General features: G+C 42.1%; 1 protein-coding gene across 3 annotated transcripts in view; it reads right to left on the reverse strand.

Moving 5' to 3' along the window:
* LOC126338717 (uncharacterized) overlaps positions 1–20653 on the reverse strand; it is a 136531-nt gene that overhangs the window by 87716 nt on the left and 28162 nt on the right. For all 3 annotated transcript variants that reach the window (XM_050001576.1, XM_050001577.1, XM_050001578.1), the window contains 2 exons: positions 14225–14455; positions 9120–9242 (listed from right to left, as the gene is read on the reverse strand). In XM_050001576.1, the coding sequence (XP_049857533.1) occupies positions 9120–9242; positions 14225–14455 (354 nt within the window). The remainder of the gene's footprint in view (positions 1–9119; positions 9243–14224; positions 14456–20653) is intronic.

Here is a 20653-nt window from a genome sequence, read left to right on the forward strand (position 1 = left end):
ATCAAAGAAATCGTGCTGACGGGAATATGGAAGAAGTACATTAGGGACTTGTATGAGTCTCCTACAAAGTAAAGATTTCAAAATTGTTTTGGTTGTATGTTTCACATAATTAAATGAAACGGCCATTTTATTCGTAGCTCACCTGTAGCTATAAATCGTAGAGTGACTAGCAAACGTTCCTTTGCTGAAATAGCAGTACAGAAGTTTGTGTCTCATTTTGATATCACGGGCGCTATTAACGTCAACAAACACTCCAGATCATTTGAGGACTTTTTACAAAAGTTTTAAAAGTATCCATGCTCTCAGTACTAATTTCTTGCAAAAGGTTATTATAGGCAGCATTTTGCGATCTTCTCATTATCCACACCCTAACCCAAATACTTCTCTTTTCCTTTTTCACGTTTTTCTTTAGAATTACAAGAGTTGCAGCATATCTCATCCGCCTAATTATCATTTTATACTTAGGCTGACACTCGTAATGTTACTGAAAGCATATGTAAACAGTATCAGCAATTTGCTGACGCAAATTTCTTGCCAAAGAACTTGCGGAAGAATCTTGCTTAATTCTTGTGCTGCAAGTGCCTCGCAATAACTTGCAGCAATAACTTCTGCAAGCGACTTACTAGTGTAGAGCCAACTTAACAGGCAGTAAACCGCGACCAGAGCTCACGTATTTTTCAGACCTAGAACAGATAGTGGCTCTAACCATTGCAACACATGTGCAGTGTTTATTGCCTGCACAGCTACCTATCATTTGGAGAACAGAAGTGCCAATGGACGATGAATGTTGCAACCATGGAAGAAAAAATTGAAACGATCCTTATTTGTGAAGAATGTAGGAGAAATGCTGAGGCTGCTGTTGCCTTGTACGCCGAGCGTTTTTCAGAGAAAGATCGCTCTCGTTGATTGATTTACAATGCTGTGAATGCCTTTATTTCTGATGGCAGTGTACAGACCGGCAAAAGAAAACTTGATTAGTATTCAATGAACTGTGAATGAAGCCCGACCAACAGGCATTACATGCATTGATCAAAAATGATAGTGCATTGAGAATGGCTAGCTTCTAGCTGAAATCTAGATCTGCCAATAAAATTTTAAAAGGACGACCGATACCTGAAATCTATTATTTATAAGTCAATAACAGTCGCTGCGTGCAACAGCCTCTGAATGGAGGGCAACCTGATGAAACTAATGAAACAGCGGTAGTAGTGGCAATGCACCACACCCAACAGATAAGTGCTCAGCAATTACACCACAACTCCTATATATCCATAAGTAGTATTGTGACATTACTGTATCGTCATAAGTATATTCCATACTACTTGTTACTCCATCAAGAACTTCATGGCGTGGATTTCCAAAACTGGGTAGTGTTTTTGGATTTGGCATGTCAGCAAATGCAAACATTCCCCACGTTCTTCGCCGAGGTACTATTTACCGATGAATCTACATTCACAAAGCATGGTACCGTTAACCAGCATAACATGCATTACGGAAGTTTAGAGAATCCCCACTGGTTACGGCAAGTTAACCATCAACGTTCTTGGTTGGTTAACGTATGATGAGGCACCATTGGGAACAAACACATTGGTCTGTATTTTATCGACGGCACGTTGAATGAACTCAAATATAGAACGTTTTTGGAACAGTAACTACAGGTACTACTACAGTAGATTTCCCTGGACGCTCAACAACGTCTGTGTTTTCACCAGGATGGTTGCCCAGCGCATTACACAATTGAAGCACTGGAGGTATAAGACCGTGTTTATGCTGGTAGATGGATCGGCAGAGGTGGCCTATTAAATGCCCCGCAAATACGCTTGATTTCATTCTAAAGGGACATTTAAAAGATAACTTGTAAGTGCCAATAGGCAGTGAAGACGTGGCTGACCGCATGAGAAACCCTGTTCAAATGGCTCTGAGCACTATGGGACTTAACATCCTTGGTCATCAGTCCCCTTGAACTTAGAACTACTTAACCTAACTAACCTAAGGACAACACACAACATCCAGCCATCACAAGGCAGAGAAAATCCCTGACCCCGCTGGGAATCGAACCCGGGAACCCGGGCGCGGGAAGCGAGAACGCTACCGCACGACCACGAGATGCGGGCTGAGAAACGCCTGTGCTGACGTTCCCACAGATATGCTTCTGTCCTGTGTACGGTCATTTGGAAGGCAGATCACTAAGTGTATTGAAGCCGATGGTACTACGTTTGTATACTTGCTCTAATTGTAAGAATAGAGTAGTGTTTGTCTCTAGCCACAGCCACGCTGGCGCATCGAACAACCTCTTGTTCGATATGTCAGAGGAAGACAACGTCGCGAATGGGATTTCCAATTAGAAGTTACGAAATACTGGCCTGTTCTACACTAGCAGCATCGAGGTGGGGACCCATGTACCATTAGACAGTCAAGGGCCACTGACTAGCAAAACGTAAATAAAGGTTGTGTACACATTTCTATTCCTCCGATTACAGCGCCGTCTGTGGCGAAAAGAAGAAAATCCTGCAGAGAAAACTTATGTGGATTTTGCAGTAGAATCGTCATCGTTCCCACTGAAGATTTAAAAGTTACCCCCTCCACCCACGCACGGGAAGGGTGGGGCGGCGGTCGAGTGTGGCATCCTTGGATGCCCCCTCGAGAAAACAAATTGGAATCGTAACTTTTTTTTTGATCCGATGTGTAATTTACGAATTACTGCATCTCTTTAGTGAAAATGAACACCCTATATACAGGGTGGTCCACTTACACGTTTCAGCACAAATATCGCTTGAGCAATGTATACTGAAAAACGACTTTCGCTGGGAAAAATGTAAGGCAGGGGATCACGAAAATAAACACTGTGAGACATTGTAAAACGTAAGCAAATATTATTCTCAACATAAAACTGTGTTCTTTTTAATGCACACCCCATATTATTTCTTATGCAATAGAAAATCACATAAACAATGGCGGTGGCTGCAACGCAATGCGTCAGTTATAACCTGAGAAATTGCAAAGTGAAGTTGATGCTTGAAATAAACAAAATGCGGCGCTATTGCACATCCCGAGATGCGTTCATGAAACCCATGTTGCTCGTAACAGTGATGTGATTGATGTACTTCGATGCCACAGACGCTGTACTTATCGCCATTTACACTCTTATTTAGTGTTCGGAAAAAATACAAATGGGCAACTACCATTTCCTCTCTGGTTAAATCCTTTATCAGCCATTAATATGTTTACCCTGGCCAGCTATGTACGGTTTTTCATGACCATTATGTCCATTCTAGTACTATAGTAAGGATAAATAAAGGACAAAAACGCAAACGCTTTCCTTATTTTTCATTGTGTGTGACTGGACATCTGTATTATATCCAGTCCCCTTCGGAACAGTGCAAACAACATTAAGTACAACGTTTGTTGCATCATAGTACGCCAATATCATCGCGACTATGAGTAAAGTTGGATTCATACTTTCAGCTTGGGATGTGCAACAGGGGCGCATTTCGTTTTTTTTTTTTTTTTAAGTGTCAGCTTCAATTTTCAATTTCTAGGGATGTAACTGATGTATTCCAATGCAACCAACACCATTATTTGTGATTTTTCATGCTACTGATTGTGTAAGAAATAATACATGGTGTCAATTTGAAAAACATAAATTTGTGTTGAAAATAACATTTGCTTATATATATATAATCTGGCACAGAAACAGCAGGCCTCACTAGAGTCAGCAATGTAGGGTATATAACCTCCAAGGTCCAATAGAAGCAGAGATTTGGGCAATGACATGTTTTTCCAGTTACTATAATTTAGGCTCCCCTTCATGACTGGCATGTTGTACAGGAACAGTATAGAACTGACAAATCAACCTGCTTTGCTGGGCAGCCTACATATCAGGGGTAAGAAACTGTTTTCCAGGTCCCTTACATGTGGGCTTCCCTGCATGAAAGGCGTATTGTGTGGGAGTAGTACTGGCGTTCTTTATCGATGTGATTTGTGTGGCAGTCTGTACATCAAGGGCAACTAAATGATTTTCATACCCCTGGTGTGTAGCCTGCCCTGCATGACAGGTGTACTGTGGGAGTAGTATCGGATTGTTTTATTCAACAGTACTGCACGGGTATTGTTAGCTCTCTTGTTTCCTGCTCTCTGAATTAGTCTACGTAGCTGTGGCATGCGATACAGCTGGAATTTCCGTATGTTATGTTATGGAAGGGATCAGGGCACTTTTGTTAAACTGCAAGAAAACTGACTACAGCTAATTTTTATGGAACAGACTTTTGCTGTAAGGTCACAGACTAAGAATATCTGAGGAACTGTGTGCGTGAGAAAAAGTAGCACTCAGTATTAAATTCTAGTACAAGCTGAATAACTGATATTAGGATCCGTGGACGATATGAAGGGACGGTAAATTGAATATAAGGACAGGACTGGACACTTAGCTTTGTTGAAATTAAAAGCATACACAGTTTGAATAACTGTATCAAATTATACTAATAAACCACAGTTCTTGCTATAATATCTTTGACTGACAAACTATAAAAATCGCTGACATTTTAGCTGCCGTAATTGCTGAGAGTAATTGAAGGATCAACCCTACTTTTCCCTCTATACAAAACCCGATCATTCATGGCCATTTAATTATTATTGTACATTGTTAAGGAAAAATTAAAATGATTTCCCTAACATACTGCCGGTTCAATATGCTGTCTACCGTTTCCTGCCACAGGTTGAAATGGTGAAGCTGTATGTTCCACAGCAGATTGGTGTGTCTTGGGAGTCACGTTCAGAATGCGTTGCTCAATCTGTGCCTTCGATTCAACTACGTTCGTAATTGAAGCACTGCATCTTTCAGATTACCCCACAGTTAGAAGTCATACGGATTAAGACCAAATGAACTGGATGGTAGGGCTTTGGGGGGAATGACGGCTGATTATTCTAGCATTTCCGAAATGCCTCTGTACCAGCCGCTTCACTGGCTGTGAATCTGTGTGGATGAACGTTATCATGCATACAAATAATCCTGCTCACACATCTATGCCATTGCAAGATTGGAATGACGTTGATGTGCGAAAGACTCTCGTAATGTTTACCAGTGGTGGTACAGGCGATAGGACCCTCAAGACTCACCCCCTCGAAAAATTCGGCTCTATTAGAAATTATGCCGTCAGCCCACACCACAGAGTCATATTTGTGGAATGAAGTAGTCCCAGCTGATGTGCGAGCAGATTGTCCATTGTTCATATTTTTCAATTCTGCTTTCTGACATGTTCGTGTAGATGAAAATGAGCTTCGTCTGCCCACAGAATGTTTCAAAGCCATTCATTCACTGTCCATTTCTGTGCAAGCAAGAAGTTGCAGAACTTACCTTTGACTTACTGGTAGGTCAGCAGGAAGCAACTCCTGGACATGATTGATTTACTGTGGATGGCAATGCAGGATGTTTCGTAGGATTTTATACGCTGTGCTGAAAAGTATGTCCAACATTTGGGCAATTCTCCATGCAGTGCATGTTTGCACACTACTGTTCGACTCTTCGTGTAGTGCTGTGGCCAAATCTTCAACAGACGTTCAGGTCATCCGCTCTCCTCCCTCTGCCACATTGACCTTCAAAAGACCCTGTCTTTTCTACTTGTGTAATCGTATTCTCGAGACCCTTAACAGACATCTGACCAATGCCTTTTTTCATATCCTTGAATGTCCACAACTTCTGCAGGGCAACTGGAGCATAGTCACCGTTCTTGTAGAAGAGCTTTACCAGCAGCGCGCGTCCCTTCATGGTGACAGTCATGTTGGGCAAACAGGAACAGTCATGTGCCACGCTTCTGTTGGTGTGCATATTCTTAGGATTAAGATGCCAACTATTGGTCAAATTTTCATTAAATGTTTTTTGCTCCCTGACGTTTCCACCTGCGTCAATGCTGTTCCAATTTGGCGTCAATCCAAGCAGTGGTTGTCTTTCTACAGAGTTTTGAAACTGGAACTTTAGCTTTGGACACCTTGTACTGTGACAGGATTTCAAATCTCTACTCCAGAAATGGACAATGAACCGAAATTACATTTGGCATGTAAGCCCACTAGACAAAAAAATTAGTCATCCTCGGGAGACACAATGCTAACACCACACCTAGCCTCGACAATAGCTTCGGTTTGGCAAGCAAGAGAATCTACAAGTTTCTTCAGGTATGCCATACCCAGCTGAAGCCGCTCATCGATGATTACCTTCTGCAGATGTGCATAACTATATGGATGTTAATTGCTACAATTCACCTGCTCTTCGAAGCGGTCCCATCCCAAGATCGGCCAACAACTATCCCGCGGTGGTAACACCAGTTCCCATCAGATTTGTGAAGTTAAGCACTGTAGGGGTCGTCTAGCACTTGTATGGGTGACTGTCCAGGTCTGCCAAGAGCTGTTGGCAAGTGGGGTGCTTCAGGTCTTATGAGGCCAATTAAGGAGCTACTTGGCTGAGAAGTAGCGGCTTCGGTCACAACTGGGAGAGCGAGGTGCAGACCACCTGACCCTCCATATCTGCATCTGGAGATATCTATTAGCTGAGGTTTACATGGTGGTTAGTCAGTACCATTGGGCCTTCCGAGGCCTGTTTGGATGGTGTTTAGTTAAGTTTATGATTAAGATCGTGTGATCTGGCAGGCTAGTCGACGTACGATATCTCGCCTCAGTTTTCATCGAACCAGGGATGTATGTTTGAATTTCCCCGTCTGAGAGAGCACAAGGCTCGATCTGTTTTCCTTGCTAAAAAACATTCATCGGGCTAAATCGCATAAAATATTTCTTTATTTAAGACAACCAGTGTCGTCAGACTTTGATGTCATCTTCAGGTCTTAAAAATATTTTTGTTGTAATACGAGTTCATTTTAAGTTGAGCCTCACGCTAAGTTTTACGCATTTGACAATTTCGTGTGAGGTTCAATGTAAAATGAACACATTTTACAACAAAAAGATTTTTAAGACCTGAAGATGATAGCAATGTCTATCGAAACCGGGTGTCTTAAATAAAGAAATATTTTATGCAATCTAGGCTGTTGAATGTTTTCTTAGCAAGGGATGTATGTGTGCAGCCCTGTGATTGAGGCTGTTGTCACAGTCAAAGAGGGGAGCGTCTTCATAAAGATGCACCTGATGCCTTACATGATCTGAAAACAGGGAAGATTGCGACTGGTCAGAGCACATTGCACACTTCGAGTCAGCTACTGTTCAGTTTCTGTGTTGTTCGGTACATCGATGACGCACAGCTTTAAGAGTCAGTATGCTCCGACTAAAAACGTCCATTGGATGCTATTTCTTTCGTAATGTTCTATTAGAAACTGGTTGAGATGCCTTGTATTAACTAACAGCAGCAATACCTGTCAGTTTTTAAACAGATTACCATTGACGAGGCCTGACACTCGTCTCCAGTCTTTGTTGGCCAGTAACTTTTTACAAACACTATTATTATGTATTTTTACTCAACTGCAGTGGCACACATTCCTCGTAGACACGTTGGACAGTCCCTACTGATACATCAACAAATCAGGAAATTTCATTCACAGTGTCGTCTTGGCCACTTGCAAAGATGGTAGCATCTTTCTGCGACGTCCCCACATGGATCAGTTTTACTTCTCTAATTCTACAGAATCGACTGTCACACACAGACTATTTCTTTGCTATGGCTCACATCAGAGGCAGATAATCACATGACGTCCTGGTACCAGTTCTATACTGTGTACAGCGCTCCAAAGCGACGAGTGATCTCTCTCAAGAGGATGATTAATTTTTTACCGGTGAGTTGAGAGGCCCTATACTAAAGGTGTTTTAATAGACTGGTTTTATGGCCACCCTGTATGGTTAAGAAGTAGAGTGATAATGTTGTTGTTGTGGTGGTCTTCAGTCCTGAGACTGGTTTGATGCACCTCTCCATGCTACTCTATCTTGTGCAAGCTTCTTCATCTCCCAGTACCTACTGCAACCTACATCCTTCTGAATCTGCTTAGTCTAGTCATCTCTTGGTCTCCCTCTACGATTTTTATCATCCACACTGCCCTCCAATACTAAATTGGTGATCCCTTGATGCCTCAGAACATGTCCTACCAACCGATCCCTTCTCCTGGTCAAGTTGTGCCACAAACTTCTCTTCTTCCTAATCCTATTCAGTACTTCCTCATTAGTTATGTGATCTACCCATCTAATCTTCAGCATTCTTCTGTAGCACCACATTTCGAAAGCTTCTGTTCTCTTCTTGTCCAAACTACTTATCGTCCATGTTTCACTTCCATACATGGCTACACTCCATACAAATACTTTCAGAAATGACTTCCTGACACTTAAATCTATACTCGATGTTAACAAATTTCTCTTCTTCAGAAACGCTTTCCTTGCCATTGCCTGTCTATATTTTATATCCTCTCTACTTCGAACACCATCAGTTATTTTGCTCCCCAAATAGCAAAACTCCTTTACTACTTTAAGTGTCTCATTTCCTAATCTAATTCCCTCAGCATCATCCGACTTAATTCGACTACATTCCATTATCCTCGTTTTGCTTTTGTTGATGTTCATCTTATATCCTCCTTTCAAGACACTATCCATTCCGTTCAACTGCTCTTCCAAGTCCTTTGCTGTCTCTGACAGAATTACGATGTCATCGGCGAACCTCAACATTTTTATTTCTTCTCCATGGATTTTAATACCTACTCCAAATTTTTCTTTTGTTTCCTTTACTGCTTGCTCAATATACAGATTGAATAACATCGCGGAGAGACTACAACCCTGTCTCACTCCTTTCCCAACTACTGCTTCCCTTTCATGTCCCTCGACTCTTATAACTGCCATCTGGTTTCTGTACAAATTGTAAATAGCCTTTCGCTCTCTGTATTTTACCCCTGCTACCTTCAGAATTTGAAAGAGAGTATTCCAATCAACATTGTCAAAAGCTTTCTCTAAGTCTACAAATGCTAGAAACGTAGGATTGCCCTTCCTTAATCTAGCTTCTAAGATAAGTCGTAAGATTTTGCAGCTGTGACTTATTAAACTGATAGTTAGGTAATGTACACATCTAATAGGAGTTGCTATTAAACACAAAACGTTTTTCTCTGTCTCACACATGTGTGTATATATGCCGGTGGGGTACTTACAGTTCGGACCACAGGCGCAGATGAGATCCTTGTCCAGACGACAGATGGTGGAGTCATGAGTCTGGTAATCGCTTGCACAGCGATGGCCCATGCACCATAGGCGTACCATCACTCGTACAGTTCCTAAGAAAACATACAGAGTACATCATTGGGTCATCTCTTGTATTTATTGCTACCACTGATGAAGACACTACATCATTGGGTCATGTCTTGTATTTATTTCTACCACTGATGAAGACACTAGGTAGTTGTAATTAAGCTGCAGCTACTCACAGAGGTCCAGTGTGGACTGCAGTTGTTGTACAGCAGCGAAATATAGCAGATGTTCTAATGTGGTAATGTGGGACCGATTTAAGCTGAAAAAAAATTAGTTCTAATTTTGGCCAGTTCGTGAAAATCTGGCTCCGTGAACGCAAGGAAGACGTTTAAAAATGTTTCCGTATTTATGAAAGTGACCTGGGCAGAATGGGTCAAACAAGTGAGTAAGGCATAATGTTGATTTTATTATTAACTGCCGCTTACACATTTTGTTCAATATGAGGACCAGAGACATCGACAGTATGCTGTACAGCGCAGGATTTGCACCTGGTGGCGAAAGCTGGAACTATTTTTTCAGTGTGCATTAGCATATCTAAAAAGTTTTACTGCCACACGGTAATTACAGCCCAGACTGGTTCTCTGCGAGTAGCTGCAATTTAATTGTAACCACCCAGTATTTGAGAGTATTCCTAATGTATCAGACAACAAAGTGTAAGGGGCAGGCAAATGAAAAGAGGCAGATGGAAAAAAAGTAATTAAACTGTTATTTATTTCAAAAGTAGTCGTCGTAACTGTTCATACATTTATCGCACTGTGAGACAAGACAGATAATGCCTCTATGGAAAAATTTGGGCAGACGCACAAGTTGTCAAGGTTGTTTAGACTACACAGAAGAAGTTGCGCTGAGAAGCCCCTACACATCCTAAATACAGTCCCCATTCCTCTCCAAGCGATTTCCATAGTTTTGGAGCCTCAAAGAAAGACGTTAGTGGCCATTAGTTCCTTCAGACGAAGATGTGCATGCCTGGGTAGAATCGTGGTTCTACAAACATTTTTCCATGAATGCACTGGCCGTCTTGTCTCACAGTGTGATAAAGTATTAACAGTTACGGTGATTTCTTTTGAAATAATATACAGTTTACTTTCTTTCCATCTGTCTCGCATTCATTTGACTGCCCTATACGACCAAATTTTGCTTGGACTTCACTTTCCTGAAATTCATATTATCAATGGCAGTCCAAAGCACTGACTGCACAGTCCAGTACATTTTGTAGACATCGTTACAGGTTTTCATTCCATAAAGCTGAGTTTCCACTTGTGCTAAAAGCTTACACATGCACACGTGAGTGTCTGCAGAAATTTTGCCGAGTGGTTATCTGATTCTTCCGTCGCTTATTGGTAGAAAAACCTCATGATTATAAATGAATAACACAATATTGTGGATCTCTAAATAATCAATTTACTTTGTTAACCGGTTTTTGAGTTACAGGGCACTCAGCAAACTTTGAGTGACTTTCATCGTCAAAGAGGGGTACAAATCAGATGAATAACATTGAAAAACATGTTTCACGTCGAGAGAATATGTTACTTCTTTTTCGATGTTGTGCACCAGTATTATACCATCTTTGTCAACGATAGTCAGTGAAAGTCAGCTGATGGACTTGTAAGCCGAAAATTGATTAACCGAAATAAATTAATACCGTAGAGCATTGACAGTTTTGTGCCTTTCGTAATATAATTATCCAAGACAGGCAGGTTTCACAACTGCCATTTTTATACACACATCAAAAAACGTTTTGCATCACACCAGTTCCGAGCACTCCTGAAGATTGCGGTAGACTGTTGATACTGTATCACAGACACAGTACCTTTGACTGTTCAGAGATGTCACTAAACCCGTCCAAAGATGTAAACAACGCAGCGCCTATTAGATGGCGGGGGTCCGACAGCCGATCAGTTCCAGACATTCCACCAGGAAGGAGGTACAAAGCTCGTGTTGCCTTTAGTTCAACCATGCCTATACGGTCAATACCGCGGTTCTATCGCGTCCGCATTGTTACTTTGTGCCGGGAAGGGCTCTCAACTAGGGAAGTGTCCAGGCGTCTCGGAGTGAACCAAAGCGATGTTGTTCCGGCATGGGGGAGGTACAGAGAGGCAGGAACTGTCTACTGCAGTGGATGACCGCTACCTACGAATTACGGCTCGGAGGAACCCTGACAGCAACGCCACCATGCTGAATAATGGTTTTCGTGCAACCACGGGATGTCGTGTTACTACTCAAACTGTGCACAATAGTCTGCATGATGTGCAATTTCACTCCTGACGTCAATAGAGTGATCCGTCTTTGCAACCACGACGCCATACAGCGAGCTACAGATGGGCCCAACAACATGCCGAATGGACCACTCAGGATTGGCAACACGTTTTCTTCACCAATGACTGTCGCATATGCCTTCAACTAGACAATCGTCGGAGACGTGCTTGGAAGCAACCCGGTCAGGTTGAACGCCTTCGACACACTGTCCAGCAGGTGCAGCAAGGTGGAGGGTCCCTAATGTTTTGGGCTGGAATTATGGGGGGCGACGTACGCCGGTTCTGAAATGCTTCCACACTTGGCCTGAAAATCAATGATCTTGCCCTTTTGAACGTCAGACAAATCGCTGCGTTTCCGCGTTACAACAACGACTGCACTGTTTTCCTCGTCCCCGCGACACGCTTTGTATACTCCATTGCTACTGCTGCACCTGTCATCTGCGGGACATTATTTCGCATCGACGTCGAACATAGGAGGTGGTCACATCAATGTGAGTGGACCGTGTACAAGCCTATAGTTGTGTACATCTGTCCGACGACCGTTCTCGAAAACGGGAATAACCTGTGTCTTTTTTCGCCATTGTTCCAACGACCTACGATAAACTGCTGCTAAAAGGGGAGCAAGTTCCTTCTCCTTAGAATGTCACAGGGATCCGGTCTGATCCAGATAATTTTCCACTGATGAGAGGTTTAAATTTCTATTTCGTGATCACTTAAGTATGCGCCGTCTCGGCGTTCGTACAATTATTGAACGCAGGAACAGTATTACAATATTTCAATGCGATAGAATCTCGGGAGACCGAACTCAGTCTTTCGGCATTTTCTCCGTCATCTTCTGTTTCGATACCAGAAGCCTCACTGAGTTACATCGGTTCGCTTCCTGACTCTCCCAGAGATCGAAACTTCGTAGGATCTTTTGCCAGATCAGTTGCAAACTTTCGAATTCATGAATCCATATTACATTGTTCTCCTTGGGCTAATTTTGACTTCATTCAGTATGCGTTTGTCAATTAGACTTAGATTTAGCTCATACCTGAGATGAAGATCTCTTTGCTTTCGCTGCTTTGCTGCATAGTGCACAACTGTATGTGTTGCTTCTTTGGGCTTTCAGGTTTTGCGTTATCTCCGTATTCTCCTGAAACGGCATCTACTGATTTCCTTCTCTTTCCTCAGATGAAGACTACATTATGTGGCAAGCATTTCCAAAATGACAAAGAGGTGATTTTCCGATGCAGAACGTTTTTTAAACAGCCAAAATCCAAACGCTCTTGTGCAGCTAGAATTAATGCCGTACAGCATGTACCAAGATGTCACTAACTCAAATCCGCTTATATTATTCATTAAAAAGACTAAAGTCCAAGTTTTAATCAAATGAGTTGGTACAACTACGAACGATAAAAGAGAGAGTTAGAATCTGTTTCGTTTTTCTGTAATTTGTAGGGGAATGGGGGCAGTAGGCTAACTGTTAACAATCGAACGCCACGTGACACTCTAAGTCCATGTGTAGTATAATAATATCGTTACAGTCAGTACTTGTGTCAGGAGAAATGCTATGAGGAGATATCAAGGCAGTTCATCAATACTGTCTTTTTCTAAATAGTAAAGGAACGATGATAAGTAAAAATTTATTACAAAATGTATTCCAACTTACTCAGTTTTACCACTAAAATGTAGTAGAACACCAGGCACATAGGAATTTATCAACAGTTTTTTTTAAAAACTCATTCAAGTATAGCATATAGCCTATTACATCCTATACATGTTATTTGCTAACGTTGAAGCATTAGCAAGACTTATGCTTGTGTGTCTAGCTTCAAGCTGCGAAGCAGAACACAGTTTTACTGCTCTACAGCTACTGAAGAACTACATGCATTCAATAATAAAACTGCAGAGGCTTGGTTATGTTGCAGTTTGCAATGTGCACAATTTGCTGTTGGATTGAACAGACTTCAGAAATGTTGCTAGAATACTTATATCCAATTTTGACAACAAGAGAAATCTATTTGGATCTATATAGGATGAACCCTCTAACAATATTTTATCATATGCCCGTACTACCATGTTTAATTACCATTTCTGACTTTTTAACTACTTGCACTCTTATTCCTAGCTTTCATAGTTTTCTGTTTGTGTTTTTAAATGTAACTTTAATGTACGGAAAATAAACTAAGTAAAGTGCTGTATATAATAAGTTGTTTAATATATTTACAATAAAAATGAAGCAGAATTTAGTTTAAAAATCTTTACTGTTTGCTACAGTTTCCATTGCTGTTTATGTCACAATACGTAATAATCACATATACGCTGTAGAAAAATTTAAATGTTAATATTATATAGATTTTTTATCAGTAATCGAAAATATGTTTTAATCCAGGCTTACAGTGGCACGCTTTAGGAGTTTTAAATGTCATTGAAATATACGATCTGAGGCATCCAGGATGCTCCAAAAAGTGGTTTTAGATCCTAATTTTTCAACTTTTTGCTAGGGGATCTATCGTTTAGAACCCCTTGTGATATATACCTGACGTACTAAGTCGTACCCCCCAATAATTTAGCTAGTGGCGTCCATGCTGTACGTGAAAGTTTCGTGCAGAATTTTTGCGGTAATTACACCGTCAACTTTCGTAGGAATAGCATTATGTGTTTCGGAGTCCTTTCCAGTTTCATAGTTTCTTCTGAAATTTATGGAAACTAGTGATTCATAATAGTCACATGCTGACGTGAACAGTAATCGTTATTTTGGTAGAACTTACCTAAAGACTGTCCATCAGGGCTCTCAAGAGGGAAGACACCACAGAGGAATGTCGGGTGAGGGGATGCCCCCCGTGTGGCGGATGCCTGCACAGCATCGACCATCTGCTGGGGCAGTGGCAGGTTGCACGAGGCTACCTCTCTGTCATGGCGAAGAACCGACGCCACCAGAGGAAAACACCGCACGGCGTGCTCCATCTGCTTTGGGTTTCCTTCGAATATTAAGTATTTCCCTACAAACCAAAAAAGACAGTGACGTTTATTGTTCTGGACAATGTCTCGCCATCTACTCAGCCTGCATACAAATCAACATAACTACACTCCTGGAAATTGAAATAAGAACACCGTGAATTCAATGTCCCAGGAAGGGGAAACTTTATTGACACATTCCTGGGGTCAGATACATCACATGATCACACTGACAGAACCACAGGCACATAGACACAGGCAACAGAGCATGCACAATGTCGGCACTAGTACAGTGTATATCCACCTTTCGCAGCAATGCAGGCTGCTATTCTCCCATGGAGACGATCGTAGAGATGCTGGATGTAGTCCTGTGGAACGGCTTGCCATGCCATTTCCACCTGGCGCCTCAGTTGGACCAGCGTTCGTGCTGGACGTGCAGACTGCGTGAGACGACGCTTCATCCAGTCCCAAACATGCTCAATGGGGGACAGATCCGGAGATCGTGCTGGCCAGGGTAGTTGACTTACACCATCTAGAGCACGTTGGGTGGCACGGGATACATGCGGACGTGCATTGTCCTGTTGGAACAGCAAGTTCCCTTGCCGGTCTAGGAATGGTAGAACGATGGGTTCGATGACGCTTTGGATGTACCGTACACTATTCAGTGTCCTCTCGAAGATCACCAGAGGTGTACGGCCAGTGTAGGAGATCGCTCCCCACACCATGATGCCGGGTGTTGGCCCTGTGTGCCTCGGTGGTATGCAGTCCTGATTGTGGCGCTCACCTGCACGGCGCCAAACACGCATACGACCATCATTGGCACCAAGGCAGAAGCGACTCTCATCGCTGAAGACGACACGTCTCCATTTGTCCCTCCATTCACGCCTGTCGCGACACCACTGGAGGCGGGCTGCACGATGTTGGGGCGTGAGCGGAAGACGGCCTAACGGTGTGAGGGACCGTAGCCCTGCTTCATGGAGACGGTTGCGAATGGTCCTCGCCGATACCCCAGGAGCAACAGTGTCCCTAATTTGCTGGGAAGTGGCGGTGCGGTCCCCTATGGAACTGTGTAGGATCCTACGGTCTTGGCGTGCATCCGTGCGTCGCTGTGGTCCGGTCCCAGGTCGACGGGCACGTGCACCTTCCGCCGACCACTGGCGACAACATCGATGTACTGTGGATACCACACGCCCCACGTGTTGAGCAATTCGACGGTACGTCCACCCGGCCTCCCGCATGCCCACTATATGCCCTCGCTCAAAGTCCGTCAACTGCACATACGGTTCACGTCCACGCTGTCGCGGCATGCTACCAGTGTTAAAGACTGCGATGGAGCTCCGTATGCCACGGCAAACTGGCTGACACTGACGGCGGCGGTGCACAAATGCTGCGCAGCTAGCGCAATTCGACGGCCAACACCGCGGTTCCTGGTGTGTCCGCTGTGCCGTGCGTGTGATCATTGCTTGTACAGCCCTCTCGCAGTGTCCGGAGCAAGTATGGTGGGTCTGACACACCGGTGTCAATGTGTTCTTTTTTCCATTTCCAGGAGTGTATTTCCTACCTCACACAGATCCATTTGTTGCATTATTCTAACACATATTCTAGGTGTAAACACAATGACCTATCTGGAACAAAAGACAACCCCATAGCCATAAGCATAGCTTGTGAGGATATCAACAATGTGAAACCCAACTAATACCTAGAGCCATATGCAGGGTCTTAAAACACGTGTCAGAAATTTTATGGATTTATTCTAGACATTTAAACAACACAAAATGTTCATGTGACATTTGTCCAAAAATCCTTCATTAGAAACGTATGGAATGATTTATTATTCATGAGACAAAAATGATGCATTTGATAAACACATTAACATGTATCAAATGATTTATTATTCGTGACAGAAAAATGATACATTACCAAAAACCGTTTACATTTACAAAAATTACTCGAAGTAACCACGTCCAGCTTTCATGCATCCCTTGTGCCTGCATTTCATACACTTCTGTATGTTGTGGAAAACTCCTGTTGTGTTCCATACTTAACGCACTCCATTTTGGACACACTCACTCACTACGGGAATTGAATACACCAACTATTTTTAGTGTCCCAAAAGGAAAAAATCATTGGTTCAAGTCTGACTACAGGACAGGCCATGCAATGGATTCCCCTCGAACAATCCACCTTTTCAGAAAATGGTTATCGAAATAATGGTGAACTATCCATGTAAAGTGAAGCGAGGAGTATCATTGTGCATAAACCACATTCACTGGAAGACGTCTAGAGGTACATCTTCAAGTAAATTAAGCAAATCTTGTCTGATAAACTGTAGATACCTTTGTCCAGTAGCATGATGCGTACATAAGTAGCGGCCAATGAAATGATCACGAATGATTCCCCCCTTCACTTCGGGGCTGAAACTATGTTGATATTTGTTTGGTTGCACTTGGTGATGGTACCATAAACCGTGAGGTGAGTGATATGATAATTAAAGACACCATTAATCAAAAGCCAGGCGCATCAATGAATAAGCTACACGCTAATAACTGCAGAAACATTGTGCACTGTCCTAACATCCGTTGACAGAAAGTTATTCTTGGCCTAAAGTCTACTTTATTTGATCCTTACACCCAATGAAGGTGGAACGTTCACACAACATGTTTATGCAGAACGTTCTATATCGCCATGAGATTGGCATATTCTCTTCCAGCAGTTCTCCTTGTGTTCATCTGACAGAAATTCATGCACAGTACACACAACCCATTCTTTGAGCTCAGCCTTTAGTACACCGTGTGGTCTCCCATCATCCATAGCTTTCCTTTTCAAATGAGCCTGTCTCTCACTAGCGTTAGTAGAGTCATATAAACCTTCTTGTCTCCCAAAGTAAAGTTCAGCGTAAGGCAGAAGTGCTGCGTCCACATTCCCATCTACTAGGCAGTGCATGTAGTGTGTATCGGCCGTTTTAAATACTGAATACATCGTTGTGAAGTAGTTGTGATGTAAGTTACGCTATAACACAATAAGCGACGATCAGAAAACAAAGTTAACTCTATAAACAAGTACAAACAAGAAGGTAAATAAATCCGCACATTTGAGATAAAGTTCACGACCAGGAGGCATTAAAGGTAATTAGTTTACTCTCTGCTGAAGGATTTTGGGACCCATGTTCATACAAACTTTTTGTAGTATTTTGACGTCAATAATAAATTCCTAAAATTTAGGACAAGTGTTTCTATACACCCTGCGTAGCAGTGGTTGAGTGAATTCGGAAGCACAGACAACTTCTAAAAATTGTCCCTAGACAATATCTGCCAAGTTGACTTACTGACAAAGATAACACAGTATGTTATCTTGAATACTGAATCATCCACAGATACAGTAGTAACTTCAGGGAACTGTAATAGGGCGACTGCTGTATATGATGGAAAGAAAAAGGATAAGTTTTAATGTCTCGATGGAACAGAATCATCAAAGTCAGACTGCAACATTGTGTAATACTATTATGCCGAATGAAATCAGTCATGTGTAGTTCAGGGAACCACCGCTATTCATTTCCCTTAAGCTATTTAGGGGAGCCACATAAACATGAGCTGCTGGGTGATGTTCAGTTATAGGTACCACAAGAAGGGTCACTTCACGAGCGCTGTTAAGGGGCCTGCACATATTCAATATTTCGACATTAGTTTGCAGTATCTTCAACATACTTTTTTTTTTTTTTACGGACGTAAAAACTTACTCAACTGCACCACTTCTCTTCAAAATGTCCTCTTCTATGATGTTACGTTGGAGAGACGTAACTTTAAATCTCTGATGAGTGAAGGGTTCTGAAGAGCGAGGTAACGAATGATATTGTTAATCAGAGTTACGTCGAGCCTCACTTTTGGAAGGTGTTTCCAAAGAATGGGTTAAAGCCGATGTTTTCCAGCTGGAGCAAGTATCACCTCACGATCTTCATTGGACTCTTGAGACCACATAATCCTCAATCTTTTAACCATTCTGGTGTATTCAGAACGACTCGACCACTTTCTAGACACTTTTATTACTAAACAAAACGAAATCCAAATGTAATGAGGAAGTACCCAAATCACTAAGCAAACTTAATAAATTCGTTTTTCCTAGAAAAGAATATAAATTAAACTTATCGAAAGAAGCAATGTTTTTAAGCGTTTGGTACACAAAGCAAAATCAGTTAATCCGTTTATCCACCTCAAGTAAATTTTCTGTTAGATTGTACTTCGCCAAAGTACATCTATCACTGAGCTAAAAAAATCTAACAGTGCCATGTGTTGTTGGTTCTTTGGTGTACTACGAAACTAACAGCGCAATCTATTGGTTCTTTTGCACTATGCTGTAATGATTGAACATCCGAACTATTATCTGGAGCAGAGAACTTTAGATAAAACTTTAAGTAACGATTATTTTTTCCTGTGTTCTGATTTTATGATATAAAGCGTATACATTGCCCCTAGGAACTCCCCCTGAAAATTCGTCTAGTGGGTTTGGAGGTTAACATGGTTAAACAGATAGACATGGCAGTTTTACTGTTTCACTATTAGTGTAGGAATGTGAGCTGACAATCAATTTTACTAGGTTTAGGTGTTGAACACACAAAGCATGCACCACAAATATTTTAGCTTTGGCTTATAAACAACAGCAGGTGAGACAAATATTTCAGCTACAGTTGGTAAACAGTACAACATAAGGAAAACGAGAAAATAATCCGAAGAATACATGTCGTATGTTAATTTACTGACTAAAATCTTAACCATGAAATAAAAGATGTCATAAACTATTTTCGTATGAGTTCTGCATCTTACACAAATTATTGTAGTGACCCGGCCTATTCACAATAGGTATGCATCAGGATGAATGAGAGCAATGGTGCAGTAGAGGGCTAATTTATGTTGGGGTGCACAGTGAAACACTGGTAACATTAACAAGTGTTTCATTCCAGCAGCAGTGTACAGCACAACTTTCGTCCTCATGGTCGCCCAGCACACATGCCAGTGCAGGCAGTTGAAGACTGTGCTGACGACCCAGTCGCACTCGTGACAAGTGTTGCCCTTGGTCGTGGATGGTTATCTCCACAGTGGGGTGGGGTCTGCCAGCCAGTGAAGTAGTGGGCATGCCCACCTGGGCCTCCAGTTTAGGCAGGCTATGTGCCCTCCTGCTTATTCGTAGTGCCCATGTCATGTGCTTGGGTGCTACAGCCAATGTTAGATGTTCGATGCTGAGCAGCATGGCCCTTGTCACCCACCAGGGCCCAACCAGCATGGTGGCTGATGATGTCTAGCGGTTAAGTGGCAGTGAGGGAAATGCCTCCCCCAGCTGCACTGTAGGCAGCTTGCAGTCTGACAGGCGAAGTGCTCAAAGGGCAGAAGCTGGTCCCATACCAGACCCTCACATTGGTGAGGTTTTCATAAGTTCAGCAGCTGGTACACCACAGGTGTGGCCTCAGGCATCCATTTTTGTGATGTCAGCAACTGAGGGCAACCTCATGGCACACAAAGTCATCCAACTATCTCACAAGATTTTATATGCAAAATGTGTGCTAATGTAATGCTCAGAAACACTCATATTACCCTTACAGACTTCACGTAGCCATCTATTTATTTCAGTGTGAGCTTTAAGCTTATTACCATGTGGAATACAAGTCACTGATATAGTGTGTCTGAAATAGTATGCCATTCCAAGAAGATTTCCATACTGAAGTGTATGTTATTATATGTATGCGAAGTAAGTAAAAGTTGAAATTATCTGCATTTAAAGTTCTGAATTTACAGTAGCGAGGTAGCAGTAAAATAAGCCTTGAACAAACATCATAGTAGCTGCTTGCAAGAGCTGCTTTGGGTGCAGATCCAGTTACAAAACGGAAACAGAAAGAACAACTATATTTTCCTTCCCATGAGATGTTTGGCTTAGACACATTCCAACAGACTTTTTCAAAGTGAAACAAGCTGGTGTTTGCATAAAACATTTCGATGAGTCGTATGTAATTAGAGTGGAAAAAATTATGGGCAAAGGAGAATTAAAAGTTTTTCCAAGAGTAATCCCTAAACTAACAGATGATGCTGTGCTCACAATATTTCCAAACACACCATCGCACTGTTCGAAATCTGTGGCGAAAGTAAAATGCCCTGCAGCTATAGAAAGAGACAACATGCAAAAACCTATTTGGGAGAGTACTGAAATGCATAAGTGCTATCTTCGGCATGATTAATTGGAAAGTCAGGGTGACATAA

This window comes from Schistocerca gregaria, chromosome 1, assembly GCF_023897955.1.
Source record: "Schistocerca gregaria isolate iqSchGreg1 chromosome 1, iqSchGreg1.2, whole genome shotgun sequence".
NCBI lineage: Eukaryota > Metazoa > Arthropoda > Insecta > Orthoptera > Acrididae > Schistocerca > Schistocerca gregaria.